A 23,110-nucleotide genomic window follows, 5' to 3' on the forward strand; every position below is an offset into this window, starting at 1 on the left:
TACCCATCACCTCTGCCAGTCCAAACTCTATGGTAGCTGACGGCTTAGTTTCTCCCGTTCCTGTTCATCCTACGAGGGAGAAACTAAGTCCATCGTCAGTCTCTCCTACCAGCGTTTCTTTCCCTTGGGGGAGTTCACTTACAGAGACTCCTTCGGAGGACTGCAGAAGGTCAGCTTGCTGATCCAACGGCCCCCAGAGGGCGCATTCATTGGAATGCTCGCCTTCCTCTTCGCCATAGAGGCCTTCCTTTACCTGCGGTGAGGAGGCGCCTCTTTGGTTCAACATCTTTGATGCAGTCCACCGCAGAGGAGCCTCAACACCAATCATCCATCACTGCTCCTGCATTGGTCCTGGACCTTTCTGCAGATCGTTCACGATCTCCTTCGGTGGAAGGTCGTCCTTTTAAAGGACATGTCAACCTTCCATCCGACAGGCCTGCCAACCTGCCGTCGCCGTTTCTACATGGGCCTAACAGGGCTCCACCAAAGCACGCTATTGTTCGGCAACAACATACGCACTACGCGCCAACGAGACCTGACTAACGCTCCTTAGTAGCTCGTCAGGCCCCATCACTAAACCCTAACCCAGGGCATCAAGGGCGTATGCGCCAACATGCACATACGCTCCAACAGGAGCATAGTTCCTTCACACGCTATGTGCCCACGTTCTCCTGGGCGCCAATTCTTGTCTGCGGGCCCTGCCCAAACTGGGCTTACGCGCCAACATTCTCCGACGCGCCTGCGCCCAGCTGCGCGCCATCAACCTCCTGGGCAATGGCGCTCTCCACACGCGCATTCGCGCCCAACATCCAACTCTCCTGCGCGCCATGCAGTGCATCATCATACACGCCAGGTAAAACCTGCGCGCCAACGATCTACTGAAAACAGTACTTCAGGGAAGTCAGCAATGCTGGCCTCTCCCGCACGCATCCACAAGGATACGCGCGCGCCCTTCGTACACTCCCCCATCCTCTACAAAGGATGCGCGCCAACATTCTCCCACACACCCCACATGATTCAACTGCGCGCCCGCGCGCTAGAGATCTTTCTCCTGCACGCGCACACCCTACGGCTGGCATAGATGTACGCGAACTCGCTCCCGTACACGCGAATACTCTCCCGCGCGCGCCAACAGTCTCCCTCGCGCGAGCGCTGCAATATATAAGGGTTTGTGACTGAGAAAACTTTAGTGGTTTGTGTGTGTATGAAATATATTTGATTTTATTTTTTTCTTTTGTATCCCTCAAGCCCCCCTTTTTCCAAAAATGTCTTAATGTGTTATTGTTCCTTTCCAGGTATTGACAGCAGCCCCTACACTCAGTAGGGAGTGTAAGGGCGAGCAAATTTAGAATATTTCCTGTTATCAGTCTGTACTAGTCTGTGATGCTGTTCTATATCCATACCTTGTAACTAGAAGTAAGCTACTGTGTTGCTATATGAGAGTGTGTCATGAACATTAAATAGTTAACATGAGCTATGGATATGGCATATCTGGTCAGAGGCCCAAGAAGTGAATTCCGATGTTAGGAAGAGGGTGACTTTTGAGTTTAGTATGAATTCAGACTTATTCAGAACCCCTTCCAAGATTGAGAGATTTCAAATGTGCTGTTGACAAACTTTTCGAGTCATTGTAATGGTGGGCACGCACAGACCTGTACGACATAGTATGCGGCTGTACTTTTCAGAAATTAGGACTGTTTAAGTGACTTTGCATCCCAATGGTGGACGGGAGATTGATGAGAACAGTATTGATTTAGGGAAAATTGTGGTACTGTATTTTTCACCGTTATATGTTCTTTATAGGTGGCATACTGGTACTTGCCCAAATAGATACACGGTTAGGTGTGCCTTGGTTTAGACTTGGCCTGTATAGGTACACTTATGAGCGTCCCACCTGGGGGAAGAAAATATCCTGTTTATCAGTTACCCTGTTGCTGAAGTTTGACGTTAAGGAATGCTAATTTTGTCTTTAATTTTCTATTTGGATTGATGGGTCCATGCTAACATAACCCTAACAGTTTTGTACAAATAAATTTTATTTTCTTATTTTATGAACACTGCATATTATTCCTGTTCCTACACCAATGTGCCCCCCTTCCCCAGCCACTGTTTATTAAGATCTCTTAAGTACCGTAAATTATCATAATTCTTTCCTCCCACACTGTGTCCCGTAATTAGTTAAACAATATTTCCTTTCACCTAATGTTCTTATACTTGTACTTATGATCAGCAAGCAAAAGGGAGGAGAAGCAAACGGGTAAGTCAGGTTCTAGCTGGGTCCCCTTGCCCAGTATAAATCAAGGGGTGGTGCCCAGTACTCTGGTCTGTTGAACTGATTACTCAGGTTTTTGGGTATTCCACTGTTGTATATTTTTTGTGTAGCGAACGTCGGGTTGTGGTCGGCATTCGGACACTAGGTAGTTCGGGTGCTACCTTTGTCCACAGTCCGCAAACCACTACATAATTTTTGGTGCCCAGACCCGGGAAACACCAACCTTTAGTGATGGCATCGTCATCCAGTATGCGCCGAAAGGCTAAGAAGAGCCTGAGCCGGGATGTGACGAGTCTTATCCAGATTGTCAGTGACCTGGCAACTCAGGTCAAGTCCCTGACACTTGAAGTAGCGGCCCTGAATAGTGTGGAGCCGTCACCAACGTGCCACGTTGCCATTGGGGTCACGACTACAGTGACCACCAGTGCTCACAACTACAGTGACCACCAGTGCTCCTGCTACATCCCCAGCTTGGCCAAATTACAATGGTCTGGCAATTCCAGTGACTGAAACAGAGCCACTGATTGGAGGACTCCAGCCCCCTCCAGGGTTCACATCGTTAATTCCCCCTGTACCAGGCTTCTGGGAGTCTCCTGTCCCAAGTGGACTGCTTGCTTCCTCGCCTTTTCTGGCAACTAACTCTGTTAGTCCACCAGAGCCTGCAGCCAGTAGACTAGGGGAGCAGTTCCTGGACAATCTAATTGAAGCCAGTAGGCTAGAAAAGGCTCCAGCAGCTACCGCTGAGGCAGTTCTTGCCCAGACAGGAGCTATCCCAAAGCGGAGACGCCAGGCCAAGGAAAGAGCTATACCAGCCATACCTGAAATGACATCTTCATCACAGGAGTCTACCAGTGAAGATTCTGGTAGTGACACTTCTAGCTCCTGTCTCAGTGTCATCTCAGAAGACACTGTCTCCACCGACCATGTCCAGTCCCTCCAGACAGAACGCAGTCTGTCTGATCTTATCAAGGTTCTTGACTCCAGGAGGAACCCCAAGCCTGGAATCTTCCAGCTGGAAACTGGCCAGAGTTTTGCCCGATTCCTGAGGGATTTCGAGGCCTACTGTGCCAGTAAGTATACCGCAGGAAGCTCTGGTTGATGGACTGTTGATCTCGGGAAATTTCTGAAGGGAGAAATTCATGAGGCGTTCTCAGCCATGGGGGGTCCCGAGGTCTCATACCCCGACATGAAGGAACGCCTCCTCGACTGGTGCCGAGAAGCCCGAGAGAGGCGTGATGCGGGCAGGAAGGCCCGGTTCAGCAGTGCTACCTGTGGCGAGGGCGAACTGCTGAAAATCTACGCCGTCCGGTTAGCCTCCCTGTACAAGTCTGCCTATCCTCGCCGTAGTTTGGACCGGAGGGAGCTTAGGCGGAAGCTCCTCAGAACTGTTCCGAGCAGAGCTGCGAGTTGGCTGGAACAGTCTCTGGCCACCATTAATGTCTCCGCTGGCTGTCAGGCCACTTGGCAGGATGTTCTACACCTGTTGAGTGTTCTCGACGAGGCATCCCGTCAGCGAAGCCAGAAGGCAGAGGATTTGGCCATCAGTCGTGTGGGACAGTCATGGCACGGCTCTTATGCCGACAGAGTTGCCATGGCTGCCCCCAGCCGTTCACCTGGGCCTGACAGAGCGTATTTACGCACTCCTCCTCGACCGGTCCCCAAACCTGCACCTGTGGAAGTGCGCCTGCCACCATCGCACACCCCGGATAGATCTCCCCAATTCCAGAGGAGGTACTGTGCCTGGTGCCGAAAACCAGGGCACTTGGTGGACGAGTGTCGCAGACGCCTCAACCTCTGCCTACGTTGTGGCTCGTCCAACCATCATGTGGCACAGTGTGGACGACAGGCGCCGGTTATGAGCAGATCACCTGTCCAGAACACAGCTAATGCCCACAGCCCTGGGAGGGAGACTACCTCTGTCCAGACTCCTTTAAGGTGGAGAGCAGTACCGGTGAATGCTACTCCGACCCCGTCATCCTATTCTGGATCAACCAGTAGCCAGGCCCGAAGTGGGAGCGAGTCCAGTGCTCCTTCTCGGACTGTGGGGAAGAAGAAGAAGAGCAAGAAGGCAAAGCCCAGGAAGTCAAGAACTGAGGAGTATCATAGGGCTTTAAACACCAGGCCTTCGGTGTAGAAGATGGGGCTACATCGAAGGAGGGTGTGAGTGCTAGGGTGCATGCTCCTAGTATTCCGGCGGCAGCCTCGGAAATCTCGATTTCCAAGGTTACCCCTCAACCTGAAAAAGTCATTGCACCTCCAATGGCTCTTTCGGGATTGGCCTGTGATAACCTGTCCTCGACACAGTCCAGAGCTTTTCCAACTGACTCCTCCAGGGAGAAAGCAGAAACTGAGGCTGTATTGAAAACCCTTCGTAGGGTTAACCTGGCGCAGTTGGCTCCTGTACCACTCATGGTTGTCCCAGTGACCATGTCTGAGTTTCCATCGGGAGCGTTGGATGCTCTCATTGACTCCGGAGCTGAGGTCAACCTCCTGTCATCGAGAGTAGTACAGGATTACCAGCTGCAGATGGTACCCAACACCATTGGACTGAAGGGTTTAGGGCAAACAGGACCTAAGACCCTAGGTACTGTACTGTTGACCCCTATACTGCATGGAATGGCATTCGCTCCGGGTGTGTTCCATGTAGTGCCTTCAGGAACTATGGCTGAGCACGTAGTGCTTGGTTACCAGTTCTTGAGAGCAAATGGGGTGATAGTTGACGGAGCACGAAATCGGCTGAGCGTTGGCAGTACTCCCCAAGAGCCTCTTTGGGAGTATTATGTCCCGATACGTGGAGCCTGTTGTCAGCAAGTGCTTTGTGCACTTGATGTCCACGCAACCGATTCAATGAAGATTGCCAGTATTGAGCCAGTACTTGTTCCAGTTAGTGTTAACTTTCCTAAGGGACTTGACACGTCTTTTAGGTGCCCTGCTTGTCCGACCAACTGTTGGCCAGAAATGTATTATGATGGCGACATCATAACCCCCGGTCTGTCAAGGAAAGTTACAGCAATTCCTGGCATCCTCGAACTGAAAGAGGGAAAGGCCTCAGTTTTAATCAAGGGTTCATCTGAAGAAACTGCCAAGATCAAGAAGGGCAATCTCTTGGGGAAAGTGTTCACCATGGTAATGGTGGATGCTCCTCTATCCTGCCTGATAGCGCAGGAGTGTGACCTGACTCCTGAACCGAGCGTATTGGAAGAGATAGACAATCTGTCTATCTCCGACGAACTGGACTCTTCTCAGAAGGACCAGTTTTGTCAAATGCTTCGACGTCATCTTCCAGTCATCAGTACTGGTGATGATGATGTGGGAGAGTGCTCAAGCACACCAATACACATCCACCTGTATGACGAGACGCCCATTTATCAGAGAGTTCGACGGTTTGCCAAACCTGTCGCTGACGCCATCGAGGAACAGTGCAAGGAGTTGCATGAACTGGGTATTATTGAGCCCAGCATCTCTCCTTGGTCTTCACCCATTGTTCCAGTCCGAAAAAAGGACAATAGTATACGGATGTGTGTGGACTACAGTAGACTGAATAAGGTGACTGTCTCTGATAAGTTCCCGATGCCTAACATGGCCGACTCTGTATTTGGACTTCAAGGAGTCAAATACTTTACAACCCTTGACCTGGTTCGTGGATACTACCAGTTACCGTTGGCAGAGGACAGTAAGGAATACACGGCTTTCTCTACTGCCTTTGACGCTGGCCGTTCAGACGCTTATCGTTTGGACTGAAAAATGCACCTGCAGTGTTCCAGAGAGAAATGCAGAGTATTCTCCAAGAGTTCCCGAAAGCCAAGGTGGTTGTCTACATTAACGACATATTGATACTTGGGTCTTCTTTCGAGAAACACCTGAAACTGGTAGAACGAGTTTTGGCTACTCTCCAGAAGCACGGACTCAAGATAAAACTCGGGAAGTGTTCTTGGGTTCATGCCGAGGTCCAGTATCTTGGTCATCTGGTTGGACGTTCTGGTATGCGTAAGCTACCAGAATACATCCAGAAAGTGGAAGACTTCCCTAAACCGACCACTGTGCGTGAGCTACGGGGATTCCTGGGACTGGTCAACTTCCAAAGGAAGTTTATCCCCATGTGCTCACAGATAGCCAAACCATTATCTGCGAAGACTGGAGGACGAAAATCTCAAGGAACTAGGAAACTGAAGTGGACTGCAGAAATGGACAGTGCCTTTGTGCGCTTGAAGGAACTGATCAAAGAGGACATTATGTTGTCATACCCGGACTACTCCGCTGATGCTAAACCCTTGGAGTTGTTTGTTGACGCTTCGGGTGAAGGTGCTGGTGCTTGCCTGTGCCAGGAGTCCTTGGAGCATCCAGGGGAGCGTCGGGTGATAGCGTATGACTCCATGACTTTCCTTGACTGCGAGACCTGTTACTCGACCATTGAGCGTGAGTTGGCTGCTCTGCGATGGGGAGTGAAAACCTTCAGGGCCTTCCTTTATGGTCAGTTCTTCGTGATCCATTCTGATCACCGTCCCCTGATGTACCTTCATGACATGAAGATGGTGGACAGTCGTCTAGCACGGACACTGGAGGACCTGTCCGAATTCAACTTTATTGTTAATTACTGTCCAGGAGATCAGAATGCCGCTGCTGACTGGTTATCCCGCTGGCTCGCATTGACTGACTATCTGTTAGCTACTGAATCCAGCACTCCGAAGTTGCCTACTGGACTGGCCTTGTATAAGGAGGTTCGTGGTGGTCCAGATTCTCTCATCGAATCCTTGGAGCTAGTCGGGAACTGCTGGACAGAAGGGTCAGGTGTCGCACCCGACTCTCCGCTGAAGGGAGCCAAGCTCCGGGATACCTTAGTTCAGCAGTTTCTGAAAGACGCCGGTCGACTAGGCTTCAAACTGGACAAGACCAGCAGGAACAGGATCAAGGCAATGAGATTTCCAGGTACAGTCCCAGCTCTGGAGTTGCTATTGGCAGCATCAAAGTTATTGAACCTGGAAATCTGGGTCCATTGGGGTCCCACTTGTCCCGTAGTCTATCGTGATCCATCCGTGACTGAGCCTCAGTGTGTGCATCTTCAGTGTCTGTCTGGAGTGCATTTTAATCCTCTGATTGAGCTCCGCAATTACGTCCCTCCAACTGACGTGATTCTGGGCCATAAGGCGGACGTAAAATTTCGTGTTCGTGACGCTGAGGGCTTGATCACTGATGATCAGGAGGCGCCGGAGGATTGTCCTGTAATCCAGTACGTGACAGAAAAGGCACCTCGTCAGTCCAGTTGTACCCATGTGTCTCAACACTCGGCAGTAGGTATAGTAATGATGCAGGAGACCTAATTTTGTGCTCTTGTTGATACAGGAGCACAGGTTTGTCTAGTAAGTGAGTCTGTACTGAGCCAACTTGGCTTAGAGTACCAGGTACTGTCAGGAGAACAGCTAGAGGGGTTGACTGGTTTCTGCACCAGCATTCTAGGCTACGTCCAGTTAGAGGTGAAGTGTCCTTCTGGGTGGGGGCTACCGCTGTTTAACTATGCGGTGGTAGCTGCCAAAGACATTAACTTTTGTTATGTTCTTGGTAGGAATATACTGGACGCAGCCTACCTGACACTGGATTCACCCCGAGAACAGTTGGTGTATGAGCACACTACTGTTCTTCAGTTGTCTCCCAAGGTACTCTCAGTCTCCTCCCTGCATACCGAGACCACTGTTATGAAGGTAACTGATCCTGAATCTGATCAGGGAGTGTTCTCTGGAAATGCTCTTCTGTCCTTCAGTCAGGTGTCCAAGATCCAAGGAGATCATCGACAGATTCAAGCTGTCATTAAGATGATCTACTCTGGGGTTCCTGCATCTCGAGTTCCACGCTCCTGTCTACCCTCTAGAAGATGTTGGTCAAACCTGGAAGTTCACCAGGGTTTGCTAGTGAAGTGGAACCCAGACGGCTCAGTAGTCCCAGTAGTCACCTTCAATGTCCTGATTGACCTAGTTGCTGAGACACACCTCCAGAATGCTCACTGGGTGATCGGAAAAATGATTGCAATGCTCCGTCGACTCGTCTGGCACAGATCTTTAATTAATGTAATCAGAGATATGTGCCGGACGTGTTGGGAATGTCAGACTTGTAAGGTCTCAAGGGAGGTGGTTGCCCCTCCGACCTTGAAAATAGTGACCTCTTCTCCCTTTGAATTGGTTGCTATGGATCTTGTGAGTCTCCCAACAACCAGTACTGGTTTTATTGGGTGTCTGATGGTAGTCGACCATTATTCCAAGTGGGTAACGGCAGTACCCATAAGATTGAAGGGCGTGGATATTTCTTCGTCGCTAGAACTCTCTTTACTCATACGTAGCTATGAACTTACCTGCCCCCAGTCGGAAGTGAAACCCCCTCCTTGGAACGTGGTTCGAGTCCTCAGGTCTCTCAAGAGACCTCCCTTCGAGCCATTACGCCAGGCCTCCGATCGCCACCTGTCTTGGAAGACGGCTTTCCTACTCGCCTTGGCCTCGGCCAAGCGAGTTAGTGAACTTCATGGTCTCTCGTACGGCATCGCCCATTCAAGGGGATGGGGGGAGGTAACGTTCAGGTTCGTCCCTGAGTTTGTGGCCAAGACTCAGAATCCTGGAGTGCCGGATCCTCGGTTCGACTCTTTCAGGATCGCGAGTCTCCGTTCTGTAAAAAACGACCCAGACCAGCTGCTACTATGCCCAGTGAGGTGTCTGAGGTACTACTTGAAGAGAACGGCTGCAGTCCGTCCTCATGTGCGAGCTTTGTTTGTGAGCACAGGCAGGACAAAGAGGAGGGTCACCAGGAACACCATCTCAGCTTGGATTCGAAGGGTTATCCACCATGCCCTGAATCCTGACCCTCCTCCGTCACGTCGCCCTCGGGCCCACGATGTCAGGGGTATTGCTACATCCCTGGCCTTCAAGAGAAACTTCTCTGTGACGCAGGTACTTCAAGCTGGGGTCTGGAAGCGTCAAACGACCTTCACAGCCCACTACCTGCAAGACGTGACCCACAGAAGCCTCGATACGTTCTCTATCGGCCCTGTGGTGGCTGCACAACAGCTGGTCTAACCTCAGGCTCCTTTTTGGACAAGTAGCAGTAGGTTGAGGGCGTTGTTACCCGGTCTTAGTCTGCGTGAATGAAAGAGTATGTCTGACCCTTACTTCTTTCTTCATTCTCCCCTCTCTTGGGGAAGCAGCATCCTGGTCCTCGCATAGCTGACCTCGACCTCTGCAGGTAAATCATGCTTCTTTGTGCTCCTAGTATTAAGCTTAATACTGTTGTGTCTCCCATACCCTGACGAGGTGGTATGGGGAACGTCTTATCCTAGAATTCCTATCTGAAGGTCTCAAGGTCAACTTCATAGGACGAGTCACACTCTCCTCCTCACACTGCTAATGTAGGCCACTCGTTCCTAGCGATGCTAGGAACCTGTGAGGTACAGGGGCTCCCTCTCTCTAGTGCTGCTCACTGAGGGATCGAGCCCCCGGGCAAGCCGAAGTCAGTAAGGCTGGGACTTTCCACCCTTCCTAAGGAGTAAGTCACCCTTTGTAAATAGCGTGGTTTGTATTTCGGTTACGGAACAAATGACAAATTCGAAGATGATTTGTATTTTTCCTAACCATACAAACCTTAGCTATTTACACATATGTGCCCGCCATCCCTGACCCCCAAGTCAAGTCCTACCTCTAAGTGAAGTGAAGCAAGTCACTGGTGTGTGGAGGGGGGAGGGGTAGCAAGCTACCCTTCCCCACCCCCCGCTAACTAGCGCGGGGGTAATTAACCCTCGTTAAAAACTATTGGCTCGTCATTTCAGCTGCGCTAAAAGTAATACCCTTTGTAAATAGCTAAGGTTTGTATGGTTAGGAAAAATACAAATTATCTTCGAATTTGTCATTTTTCCTAACTATGCAAACTTTATCTATTTAACCAAACTTGCCCGCCAGCCCTATCCCCCTTGAAGTCCTACCTCCAAGCAAAGTGAGCTCAAGCACAGGTGTGTGTGTGGGGGGGTGGTGTTGGTGGTTAGCAAGCTACCCTCCCCTACCCCCGCTAACTAGCGGTGTGGGTAGTAAACCCTCGTTAAAAATTAATGGCTTGTCATTACAGCTACGCCGAAAGTAATACCCCTATTAAATAGCTAAGGTTCGTATAGTTAGGAAAAATACAAATTATCTACGAATTTGTCATTTCTGGGTAAAGTCATTAGTGTACAGTTTAGATATGGATAGAAATATCACACAATCACACAGATTGCTCAGGCCGTTAAAGGGCGCTATTGCACGAAGTTTTAGTGAGGTGTCAGGGTTTTCCTCTATGCATGCGTAGCATGGTGGAAAACCCCAGTTCAAAAACCAAGAAGTTGGTTAAGACTTCCACCCATTATAGGGTTGAGTGAGTCTTCCCTAATAAAGAGCGAAAGTGTTTCTATTTAGTGACGGAACAAATGACAAATTTAAAGTACTGTCATTTGTATTATTCCTAGAAATACATACCTTGAACTATATACAAATTTGGCCTGCCTTCACCTATTCCCCAGTAAGTCCTGCCTACAGTCAAAAGTAACGAGACAACAGTCGGGTGAGTGTGTGAGTGGGGTAGCCGGTACTACCCCCCCCCTCACTAACTAGCAGTAGGGTAGTTACACCTCACTAAAAGTCTTATGGCTAATCTACCAGCTTGGCCAGAAGTGTGTTCCCTAATAAAAAGCTCAAAGTTTGTATTGTTGGGTAAAATACAAATTACTTTAAATTTGTAATTTTTTATTATTTTTTTACTTTTTTGCACAGGTGAACCCAAAATAATTCTGTTTTGTTTTGTTGTCTCTCTAGGTACTGCTTTGTTTTATGACATTTTAGAAGATGGAAGACCCCCTTGAGCCTTCTGAGCAAGGTGAAGATGTTTTAGAATCTAGTATATTGACTAGAGACCAGGATACATTAGAAACTACATTCTCAAATGGAACTTCAGATCCAAACAATAGATTAACTTTATTAGAAGATATTACTGACAGTGTTCTTATTTCTTCTTGTGAGATTAACATCACATCATCCTCTCAAGAGAGCAAGGAGGATTTTGAAACAAATGATAAAGGCAGCAAACTATTAAGAGTGCATTATCCTTTAAGGCCAGACTTAAAAGAGAGTTCAAATGACAAATCAAAACATAGTGAAGTGAGCATGTTGGAAGATATCAGTGACAGTATTCTCATTCCACCCAGTGACGACATGGAAGACTGCTCTTCCTTTGAAGAGATGAAGAATAACTTTGACCCTCTCAGAAGTTCAGAAAAACTGTGTGATGAAAATTTTGTGTGGACGACTGTGATTATGTACGTATTTCATCTAAAGTAACAACTTCATTAAACAGGGAAAATAAAGTTATCCAAGGTACCAGTGCTTTACCTCAAGAAGATTGTGAATCTAAACAAGACTTTCCCATACCTGACTCATCTTATGCTGACAAGGATTTCAAGTTGGTTACAGCAGATATAGAAGTTCAAAAATTGATATCCTTTGATGGTGAGGATGATATCAGTGTTGATAATTATATTCTTTTTCAAGATGAAAGGACTATTGATGTACAAGCGGCTAAAGTTGCTGCCACCTCCGAAGAATTTCATGGACAAAATATTGAAGAAATTGAAATCGCTTTTGAAATTAAGAAACCTCAAGATGTTGAGAAGTCAAGATATCCTGTAATATGTACTAAAGATAAGTTAGTTAGTACAAGTTCTACAGAAGAGTGCTTAAATGCAGAAATAAACAATGGCTCCTTAGGGGATGCTTCAACTAAAAAAAAAATATCTCCAATGCAAGATAAAGTGCCAGGGACTTTTGAAGAACATTTGACATGTGAATTTTTCCCTGAAAATCCATCCTCAGAAAACCCAGGTTTATCCGACTCTTCAGCGTCAGAAAGTGATGTTTCTATATTTAATGACAGCCATGAGAAGGAAGTATTTACAAATACTTTCAAAGTGGAAGAAAATGTTGTGTTTGGATCACCAATGAGGACCCGGGCCACTTACACCCACGAAACTCCAGAAAGAAAAATTTCAGTTAGGGTAGATACAATAAGTTGTTCTGGCGAGAACACTAATCAAAACTCTGATATTGGAGAAGAGAAACCCCAGTTCTTAGATGTTGATCAAGCTGGTATTTCACTTGAGATGAGGCCTCTATTGGCTGATCAGAGTGGGACTAACAATGCCAAGGAACCAGTAAACTCAGCTTTTGTTAATACTGTGGTTGAAGGAGATAGTTTGTCTCAAAGTTTCAAGTTTCAGAGTGGTTTTCAGCATGGGTCAGCAAACAAAATCCATGCTACCTGTAGAGTAAGTTCTCCACGCAAGCAGTTTTTAATGACTTTAGAAACAGAATTTAAAAGGCACTGCCAAAATAGTCAGGAAGGATTAGGTGTTAAAGAGAACGTCGAAACTGATAGCTGTCCAGTTAGGGATAAAGACCTAGTTTACACAGCGGTCGAAAATGAAACTTCTAAAGAAAATGAACAGGAAGAGACTTTTATAAAATTGCCAGTGGTCATGAATGAGTCAGATGAGAAGTTACGAGAAAGTTTGGCTTTAGAAGCTCATGTTGATCCTGTTGATAAGACTTTTTCTATCGAGACAAAAACAGTCAAGTGTGGAAATATTGCACCAACTACAATTCTAAACTCAAAGGTAAGGAAAAAAGCAGGAATAACCGTTACATGAACATTTAAAGTTTAATAATAGCTGATCATTAACTGATATTGGTTTTTGTCCCCTTTTAATTCACACTCTTGGAGGTATTGAGTAAAACAGTACGAGGGATTCAGTTGATAATGTTAGGGACTTTAGCATATCTTTAGACATAGCAGTTTATGAAGTGGAAAAAATATCAGTATTCTAGAGTTATTCTGTAACTGGAATACAAACCTGCTATTTATTAGGGATATTGCTTATGGCGAAGCTGCAAGGATGAGCCATTAAAATTCATTGAGGGTTAACTACCCATCCCGCTAGTTAGTGGGGGGAAGGTAGGAGGTAGTTTGCTACCCCTCCCACTCACACATGTGATTGAGCTCACTTTGCTTTTGGCTCGTATGGTGAACGGTCGTTGTTGCTCTTCATCCTCACCAAATATTTGGACTGCCATTAATGCTTTTTGTACTTTTTCTTTTTCAGTGTGTTGACTTCTGCCAACCATGCGTACCTGGCCTGGACTTGAGGGCCGCCCCTGTTGTACCTTCATGTCTTCTGCTGAGGACACCGATCCTCACACCCTTTGTCCCTTCTGCAGAGGTCAAAGGTGTGATAGTGATAACAAGTGTAATGAGTGTCGGGAGTGGTCTGCCTACCAGTGGGAAAGGTTTGAGTGATGGCGGAAGAAGTAGTCTAAACGGGATCCTTCTCCTTCGAAGGTTTCTTCAAAGCAGAAAAAATCCAGGGCTGCTTCTTTCGCTCCCCAACCTTCCTCCTAAGTTCCTACTCGCTCGGTTTCTTCCAAGGGAATGTTGAGTAGTAGCACAGGCCCTTTTAACACCTGACCAATCTTGGTCCTCGTGAGACGGTGTCGCTTCTCCTTGCGAAGCAGCCTCTCCTCCTGGGTGTCCACGAAAAATAATTATGTAAGCACGCTTACTACCAGGAATAAGGTATTATACATATCATACAAACAATATTTTTATTAAATAGAAACATTGAATTATAATTATAAATGAATTGATGTAAACTAGATAGTAATTATTAAACTAAAGTTGGTATGACATATGATTTAAAGTTTTCGATTCTTAGGGTATTTTCCTGGTTTGAATCAGCTTTGCTTCCTCGCCTGTATGTAAATAGGGATATGAAAAAACTATTAGTTATGAAATTATGACAAACAATTGATTAACTGCAACAGCAGGTATTGAATTTATTTCTAAAAAGAATATACCAATGCAAGATATAAGAGTTAATGTATTCAATTTAAAAACTAGGAAAAAATATTATTACCTGCTGTAAGTAAACTGGTGTTAATGGAAGAAAAAAACCACCAGACCACATAAAACATATATCCAATCTGGATAAACATATCCTGAAAAATGTGTTTGTTCCGTAATTGGAATACAAACCCCTCTATTTATTAGGGGTATTACTTTCAACGTAGCTGAAATGATGAGCCATTAAAGTTTAGCGAGGGTTAACTACCCACACCGCTAGTTAGCCGGGGGTAGGGGAGGGTAGCTTGCTACCGCTCCCCCTCACACACCTGTGATTGAGCTCACTTTGCTTTTGGCTCAGATGGCGAATGGACGTTGCCGCTCTTCATCCTTCGCTTTATTTGGACAGCCGTTAATCTGGTTTTTGCGTTTTCTTTTTCTAGCGTGTGTTTGTGAAGTTGACCTCTGCTACCATGCGCACCTGCCCTGAACTCACTGGCCGTCCCTGTGGAACATTTATCTCGGCGGTGGAGAAAGATCCCCACACCTTTGTCCTACCTGCATAGGTCAATGGTGTGAGAGTGTTAATAAGTGTAATGAGTGTAGGGAGAGGTTTGGGCGACGGCGTAAGAAGAAGTCTAAGTGGGATATTTTTTCTTCGAAAGTTCCTTCAAAGGGAAGAAAACCCAAGGCCTCTTCTTCCGTCTCCCGACCCTCCTCCAAAGGTCCTACTCGTTCGGCCTCTTACGAGAAACCGTCGAGTAGTAGCGTAGACCAATTTAATGTCGGCCAACCCCGGTCCTTAAGAGATGGTGTTGCTTCTCTTAGCGAAGCGGCCCCACCTTTCCCCCCGGGTGAGGCTTTGTCACTAACACCTTTGTTACAGGTTTGGTCGTCATTGGGGCTCTCGGGTCCCCCCTCCAAGGACGCATTGCTGCAGATCATCCTCAAGGGTGCTACTGTTCAGCAGTCATCGTTGCCGTCAGAGGTAGATCCTCTGGCCTTTGTCGATTTTGTGGTGTCAGAGGTGTCACCCTTGATCTCATCTGACTCTTCTGCCCCTCCAGACTCTCTTGAGGTTGCTACCAACTTAGTTTCCCCCGTTCCTGAACACCCTTTGAGGGGGAAACTAAGTCCAACTTCTGTCTCTCCTGCGAGTGTTTCTCACCCTCGGGGGAGTTCACTCATAGAGACTCCTCTTCGGAGGACTTCTGCAGCGTACCGTCAGCTTGCTGATCCAATGGCCCCTAAAAGGTGCCTTCGTCGGAAAGCTCGCCCTCCACTTCTCTTTAGAGAAGAGGCGCCTCTTCGGCTCTTCAGCTTCGTTGTCGCAGCTTTCACCTGCAGAGGAGCCTCCGCTGCAGTCATCTGACCCTCGACCTTTGACCATCACTGGACCTGCTACCAGTCCTCCGACTTTGGTCCTGAACCTCTTTGCAGATCGTTCGCGATCTCCATCGGTGGATGCTCGCCCCTACAAAGGGCAAATCCCAGTTCCTGACCTGCCACCCATCAGACTTGCAGACCTTCCATCACCATTCCTGTTCGCGGTAAAGCCTCTTGAGGCCCTACTGAAGTGCGCAGCTGCGCGCCATCGTTCTGCAGCTCGCCAACCTCCTACAGGACATCAGCGCTCACCAGCAGCTCATCAATACCAGCCTGCTCGTTAGCGCTCTACAACGCTTCGGCGCGCCCCTTCACCTGCTTGCCCTCATAGACGGCAGCTGCAACATGCGCCTACGAGCAAGCGCTCTCCTGTGCGGCCTGCACCCACGCGCCCACGGTCTCCTACGCCCCCACGATCTCCTGCACGTCAGCAATCTCCTGCGCCTACGCACCAGCGCTCTCCCACGCGTCAGCACTCACCTGCACGTCAGCACTCTCCTGCGCGCCAGCGCTCTTCTGCGCATCAAAAATTGTCCTGTGCACCAACTCGCTCCCGCGTGCCAGCGCTCGCCTGCACGTCAGCGAGCTCCTGTGCGCCTATATTCTCCTGCGCATCGGCGCTCCTCTACGCGCCATTACTCTCCTGTGCGCATGCGCCATCACTCGCCTACGCTCGTGCAAACAACATGCGCAATCCAGCGCTCACCTGCACGCCAGCGCTCTCCTAAGCACCAGGTCTCTTCCGCGCGCACGCACCAGGACATAGCGTCCAGTACTCGCCCGTGTGCGTGCGCCAACATATGCCCAGACCATCACCTCATCCTCCTCCCTGCAAGCGCATTTCAGCGCGCCCTTCGGGAAAAAAGGGAACAGGCATCTGCAGAGGAGTTCAGGATCCAGAAATTGCCTTCTTTTAAGGCGGACCCAACTATTACGGTAACTCCCTGTAGGGAACCTTCGGTCCTTTTCCCTTCAGGGGATCTGTCTGACAGTGTTTTGGTCAGTCAGCAGCCTTGGTTCAGTGCCCTAGTCAGAGCTGTAGCACAGGCATTCAATCCTACCCTGTCTGGCCGCTCGTCAGAGCAGCCTATAGCTCTAGACTCGACACGGAACCATGGCTTCCTCTACCCCATTGAAGAGGAAAAGAGGAGTTTCATACGCGGTCACTTCCTCGAGGGTGAAACTGACTCCGATCAGGCCATCAAGGCCAGTCCCTTCAGTATCTCCTCAGGGATACTCTCTCACCTCCCCTTTACTAACGGAGTCGCGTGAGGAAAGGCCCTCCTCCATTCCGCCATTGGAGGAAACCTCCCTTCACGCTGAGAGTTCCTACAGTCAGAGATCAGGAGGAACACAACATCCAGGCCTTTGATGTTGGAGTCTTACCTCCTTCCTCGGAAGGAGTCCGAAGACTCCAAGACCCTGCCAAAGTCCTCTGCCAGGACTAAAAGACCGAGACAGCCAGCCACTCGAGGTATGTCCACGACCCACCCCGGGAAGAGCTCTTGGGGATGGAAGATGGAGACTTCACTGCAAGTTCGATGTCAGAAGGAGAGCAACGAGTCAGAACATGCAAGGACACAGTCTTAGACCGTGTCTTCGGCACCCAGAAACCCTTAAAGACCAGTGCAGCCCTGCCCTGGTCTCAAGGGTTGAAGGGTGCCAGGGCTAAGATTGCCCAACAGCTCTCCGAGTTTGCCTCCACCAACCGTTCTGGCTCTACTAACAAGCTCCTCCCACCTCCTCGTGTACAACAGAGGAGGTACTTTGAGATCCTGGAGATGCCCAGTCCAGCTCTTCCTCTTCACCACTCTCTTGAAGAGCCCCATACCGCCAGCCAACCAATCAGCACAACTGCCTGGTTTTCTTTCTCTTCGGCTGTTTCACCTGAGCTGAAGCGAATTCCTATATTAAATTATTATGGGTTTGTATAGCTAGCAAAAATACTATATATATATACACACACACACACACACGCACACACACAAGCAGTACAGTACTGCACTATACCTGTACATCCCACGGAGGCTTATTTATGTAGGCATGTAGTTTTTTTTATAAAATGAAAGCAGGTTGTATACACATTTTCATGTCTAGTGATTTAATTTTATAGGGAGGATATACAAGGTCACTTTATGGGTATAAAATCTGGCTTACAGTACATTGAAAATAGCTTTACGTTTGGTCACTTGGAATGAATGAACTATGTAGAGTGGGGTATTATTGTACTTTATATGAACATACCGTATACTATAGTATCATAAGATTTATTTATCCTAGGGTTTTTGTATGACATTATATACCAGTGTCTCTAATTTACAGGTTACTGAAGGTGAGGTACCAGCTTTTGTGCAAACTGAAGAAATCTTTATAGCCACAGGAGAAGGCAAATATCGTTCACTAGGAGTTCATCAAAGATGTAGAACCAAATTTCCCAATTCTTCTTCTGAAGGTAAGTATCTTGAGGGGTTGAGACATTTAGAAACATCAAGTGACCCCTTTATGCCTGGAGCCTAATTTTTTTCCTGGTTCCTTTTTTATTCGTAGCTTTTCCATCTTACTTATTGTATATTATTTTTCATGCTTAAATTTGCATTTAATTTTAATCTTTATTCTTATAATTGACACATGCTGAATCTTAAAGGGGCCCAGCCGGAAAGCCAATATATGGGGATATGGGGCGAAAAACGCAAAATCATTAAGAAATTCACCAAGCTTCGTATGGCAATGGAGAATATGTTAAATAAATATTTTGTAAAAATTCCTCTTACTTGCATAGTTACAGGGTAATTAGTAAACCTAACTCAATAAGCCCTAAACATTGATCCCTACAAGAATATTCCATATTTCTTCTGTTATCGTGTATTTTGATAAATATTACATTTTAACAGAAAACAAATTGTGAGCAATGACATCTGTATAAATTCCATGAGTCACAAGACAGGAAATTATGATTACACCATTCAGTGCTAGCACAAACCTCAGAGAGAGGACACGTTTGAGTTTGGCCTCTGGCATTCGCTCTCTTTTTCATCTTTTTTTTTTTTTTTTTTTTTTCGGCAAGAATTTCATTATGTCAGAGGAAAAGACTATTTCAACATCTCGCTAACATAAGGAAGAAGAAAATTTGTGCCAATAAGAGTTCAGAACTGGGTAATTTCGCCAATATTAGCGGAGAGAGAGAGAGAGAGAGAGAGAATGTGTGTGTGAGTCTCACATGACAGGAGCCTAAAGATGCTAGATATTGAGCAAAGAGATCTTCATTCATGATTTAAATGTAATAAATTACGTTGTTTTGGTTTATTAATATCCAAAAAGGAGCATAAAATTCATAATGATTATGATTTATTAATATTGTCTTTGTAAAAATACAAAGAAAATTTTTTGAACTCCCTTATCTCAAAAATATAGATATTGACCTTCAAATTCTATCTTCTCCCTTTGTTTTAAAGTTATAGCATTGGAATTTAGTATATAACTTAAAAGACATTATAAACTGGCAAATTGAGCCCTTTTTTATAATTTTTGTTTCAAATTTTTTCTTACTTTTTTCCCCTGATTTATAGGGTTTATTTTACCATAAACAAAAATTCATATCTAGCAAAAAAGTGACTTTTAGAAAACAAAATTTATTTGATTGGAGGTCTACATCAGGTCTATTTAGGGTAGTAATCCTGGTCTTACTATTAAGTATCAAGGGAGGAGGTAGAATTTGAAAAACTAATTTTTAGGATAAATCGCCCTGTTGTCTCAAAACCAAAGGTCAGAGGCAAAAAATTTTATGCTGTTTGGAGATGTCCTAAGTCCCCGTATTAAGTTGTATGAATGTCAAAGTCCTATCTTTAAAAAACGGCCTAAGCCGCCTGGCCCCCTTAACTGGAAAGGTTACTGGTATATCTTTTTTTCTCATCACATATTCAAACCATTACATATACATATAACTGCTTCTATGAAGGGGAATTCATGAGAGATATTTTTTCTTCCTACTTTCCTGCAATCATATTCTTTATAGCTTCTGACTCAATGTATTACTTAATCTTAAGAGTAAGTAGTTTGTAAGAGGAAGTTTTTTTTTTTATGAACAATCAAGCATGAAATTTCATGAAGATAACAATATATTCTGGTCTTGCTGATGAAAGAACATTCTATTTTATTTAAATGATGTTATAAAATTAATTCTCCTCTTGTGGAAGTGACTTCTTATTACATAATCCATGATCCATAACATTTGCCTTGTATCCCTCCACAGTACACTTAGTTTGCACCATGTAATGTCAGCCATGGTGTGGATCTAAAGTATTCAGTGTATGAGGAATTTCCAGGAGGTTGTCTTTCATCATCTGGATATAGTTACTGCTTTCCTCCTTACCCTGTACTTTCTTTTATCAAATATGTACAGTATATTCTATCTTGAATGTTTTTGGAGGTTCACAATGGCCCTATTCAATACAGTTTTGCAGGATTAAAGGAAATATTTATACTGGCATAAGTGTAAGTTGGATAATGTTGATGTGCTACATTTAGCTGCCTTTTGTTGGGTGATCACATGTCCCTGCGCTTGGCTTGAGGTCTAAATTTTATAATCCAATCCAACCATATAACCATGCTACAGAGAATAACAGATGGAATCAAATCTAAGGTACAAATCTCACATTGGGAAATATTCAAATCCAATTTCAAGATGTGGTTAAATATTTAGGAATAATATTTGATAATCAACTCATTTGGAAAGCACATACATATTACATCAAATTTAAATGTAATGATGCTCTTAACCTAATGATAAAATTGTTTCATATAACATTGGGTGCAAAGAGATCAACTTTACTAATGATCTGTAAACCATTAGTCTTATTGGTAGTAGATTATGTGAGACTAGTATATGGATCTGGATCTAAAGCTACTTTGAAGTCTTTTGATCCAATACCCACTGAAGGTCTGAGACTTTTTAGTGTAGCCTGTAGGTCTTCCCAAAATATGACCATTGTATATAAAAGTGGGGAGTTGCATTAAGTTTTTTAACATTGTGGAGTGCATTAAAGAACTTATCCACCAAATTTTTTCAACCAAAGCTAATCAATCAAAAGCATAGATTTTTAAACAACTGCCATGCCCAGTAAGAGGAAATAGGCTATTACAGTCCACGAACATCATCATGAATCTTATTCAACCATCTTTCTTTGGTCCAACTTGAATAAAAGAAAACTTGAGTATTGTCTAATTTTTTTGTTTATCAAGGAAATATAACTATACTCAGAGTCACCATAAACAACATTCCTTGGAACATATTCAAAGGAAAGGACCTCATTATGCTGTATATACTGACGTGTTTAAATCTTCTATGGTTACTTGTTATACAGTAGTATCCTCAAACAAAACAAGTTGACTCACATTACTTGGTGAAGCATCAATATTTACATCTGAACTATGCATGACTTTATTAGCAATTATTATTAAAACAATTGAGGACAGGGTTGTTATTAAACCTTCAAAGGTTACACACATAAGAACCAACTGGTATTGCAAATTTAAGAGCTGAATTCCCTACTGGTAAATGTTGAAATATGGTGGATTCTGCTCCATGTTGGAGTTGTTGGTGGTGAAAAAGCCGATGCTATGCTGAATCAGCAATAAATTTACTATTATTATTATTATTATTATTATTATTATTATTATTATTATTATTATTATTATTATTAATTGCTAAGCTACAACCCTAGTTGGAAAAGCAGGATGCTATAAGCCCAGGGGCTCCAAGTGAGGAAAGGAAACTAGGAAAAATAAAATATTTTATGAACAGTAACATTAAAATAAATACTTCCTATATAAACTATAAAAACTTTAACATAACTCGAGGAAGAGAAATAAGATAGAATAATGTGCCAGAGTGTACCCTCAAGCAAGAGAAATCTAACCCAAGACAGTGGAAGACCATAGTACAGAGACTATGGCACTACCCAAGACTAGAGAATAATGGTTTGATTTTGGAGTTTCCTTCTCCTAGAAGAGCTGCTTACCATAGCTAGAGAGTCTCTTCTACCCTTAACAAGAGGGGAGTGGCCACTGAACAATTACAGTGCAGTAATCCCTTGGGTCCCCCCAGATGCTGAAGCCTTGACAAGGATGGGACACTTAGGGATAAGCACCTGGGCTGTAATGAACGGTGGAAACTGCTTTCCCGATGGACCTTGGTGCCCAATTGTTGGTCCACTAAATTAGTCAGCACTTTCCCTCCTTTCTTTTGATTACCTCTTTTGTTCTCCCATCTCTTCCTCTTGGGCATGAACTTGTTGACGACTTTGGTTTGACTGCTTCTTTGGATTTGGCACAAGGTGGGATAGATGGCATACCATCTCAACCTGTACAGATTTAGACGCCATCACCCTATGGCAGACCCCATTGGTTGCAGACCAAGTCTGTTGAGTCGGGTTCCAGTGATCCGTTTTAAAGTCACCCATATTTGCGGGTAATGGGTGACGCCAGGCATTGGCGCCGTCAGTGGGAGGGGTTAACTACTTCACTGACCAGTATCAGCCCACCTAAAGAGAGACAGCCCCTCTGATCGAGGACTGGTCCCCACTGAAGCCTCTTCACATTTTGGGCCAAATGGGATAGGAGGACTGACATCCTCCGATAGACATCCTCCGATAAGAGGTGGATAACCTGGCTTGCTTTTTCCATAAAAACCAACCCCTCTATTGCCGACCTGGAAAATACAAACAATGACCTCGGTACAAACAGCTCTGACTCGGGGTCTAATATTGTTACATTAGAACCTTATTCATGTTATGTAAAGAATGATTATAAGAAAACACTAGAGAAGAAGAGAGTGAGAAATAATGACAGTACAGAAAAATATAGGAAAGTAGAAGTATTACCTGGTCACTATGAAGTAGTGAATTATGGTATTTTTTTTTTTTATTTTGGAATTTGAAAATGGAAGAAATGAGTGTGTAATATCTTTAAAGCTAACAGGGAAATAGTTACTATATGTGGAGGGGAGCCAAAAACTCTTCCCCAGGGAAATGGAAGTCAATTGATTGAGACACTAACCCCAATACATGGTGAAAGATTCTAAACTCTCGCCCCCCTTCCATAAGAAATATCAAAATTACGATGTCATAAATATGATGCTTTGTCTGTTGATGTTTCTGATCAACTAAAAGTCAATTTAAATAAATCGGAAATTCAAGTGGAGGTCCACCATCCTCCTCAACAATTAGATCATACATACATACATATACCAAGGCACTTCCCCCAATTTTGGGGGATAGCCGACATCAACAAATGAAACAAAACATAGAAGGGGACCTCTACTCTCTACGTTCCTCCCAGCCTAACAAGGAACTCAACAGAGTTCAGCGGGTACTGCTAGGGTGCCACAGCCTACCCTCCCACATTATCCACCACAGATGAAGCTTCATAATGCTGAATCCCCTACTGCTGCTACTTCCGCAGTCATCTAAGGCATCGGAGGAAGCAGCAGGGCCTACCGGAACTGCGTCGCAATCGCTCGCCATTCATTCCTATTTCTAGCACGCTCTCTAGCCTCTCTCACAT

The 23,110-nt window shown here is 45.3% G+C and overlaps 1 protein-coding gene across 1 annotated transcript in view; it reads left to right on the forward strand.

Moving 5' to 3' along the window:
• The window catches only part of LOC137623343 (uncharacterized), a 1,305,328-nt gene that overhangs the window by 63,259 nt on the left and 1,218,959 nt on the right, over positions 1-23,110 (forward strand). Inside the window, 2 exon segments of the mRNA XM_068354157.1 lie at positions 11,089-12,941; positions 17,873-18,002. Coding sequence (XP_068210258.1) covers positions 12,069-12,941; positions 17,873-18,002 — 1,003 coding nt within the window. The 5' untranslated portion in view covers positions 11,089-12,068.

Source organism: Palaemon carinicauda, chromosome 30 (assembly GCF_036898095.1).
Source record: "Palaemon carinicauda isolate YSFRI2023 chromosome 30, ASM3689809v2, whole genome shotgun sequence".
Taxonomy (NCBI): Eukaryota; Metazoa; Arthropoda; class Malacostraca; order Decapoda; family Palaemonidae; genus Palaemon; species Palaemon carinicauda.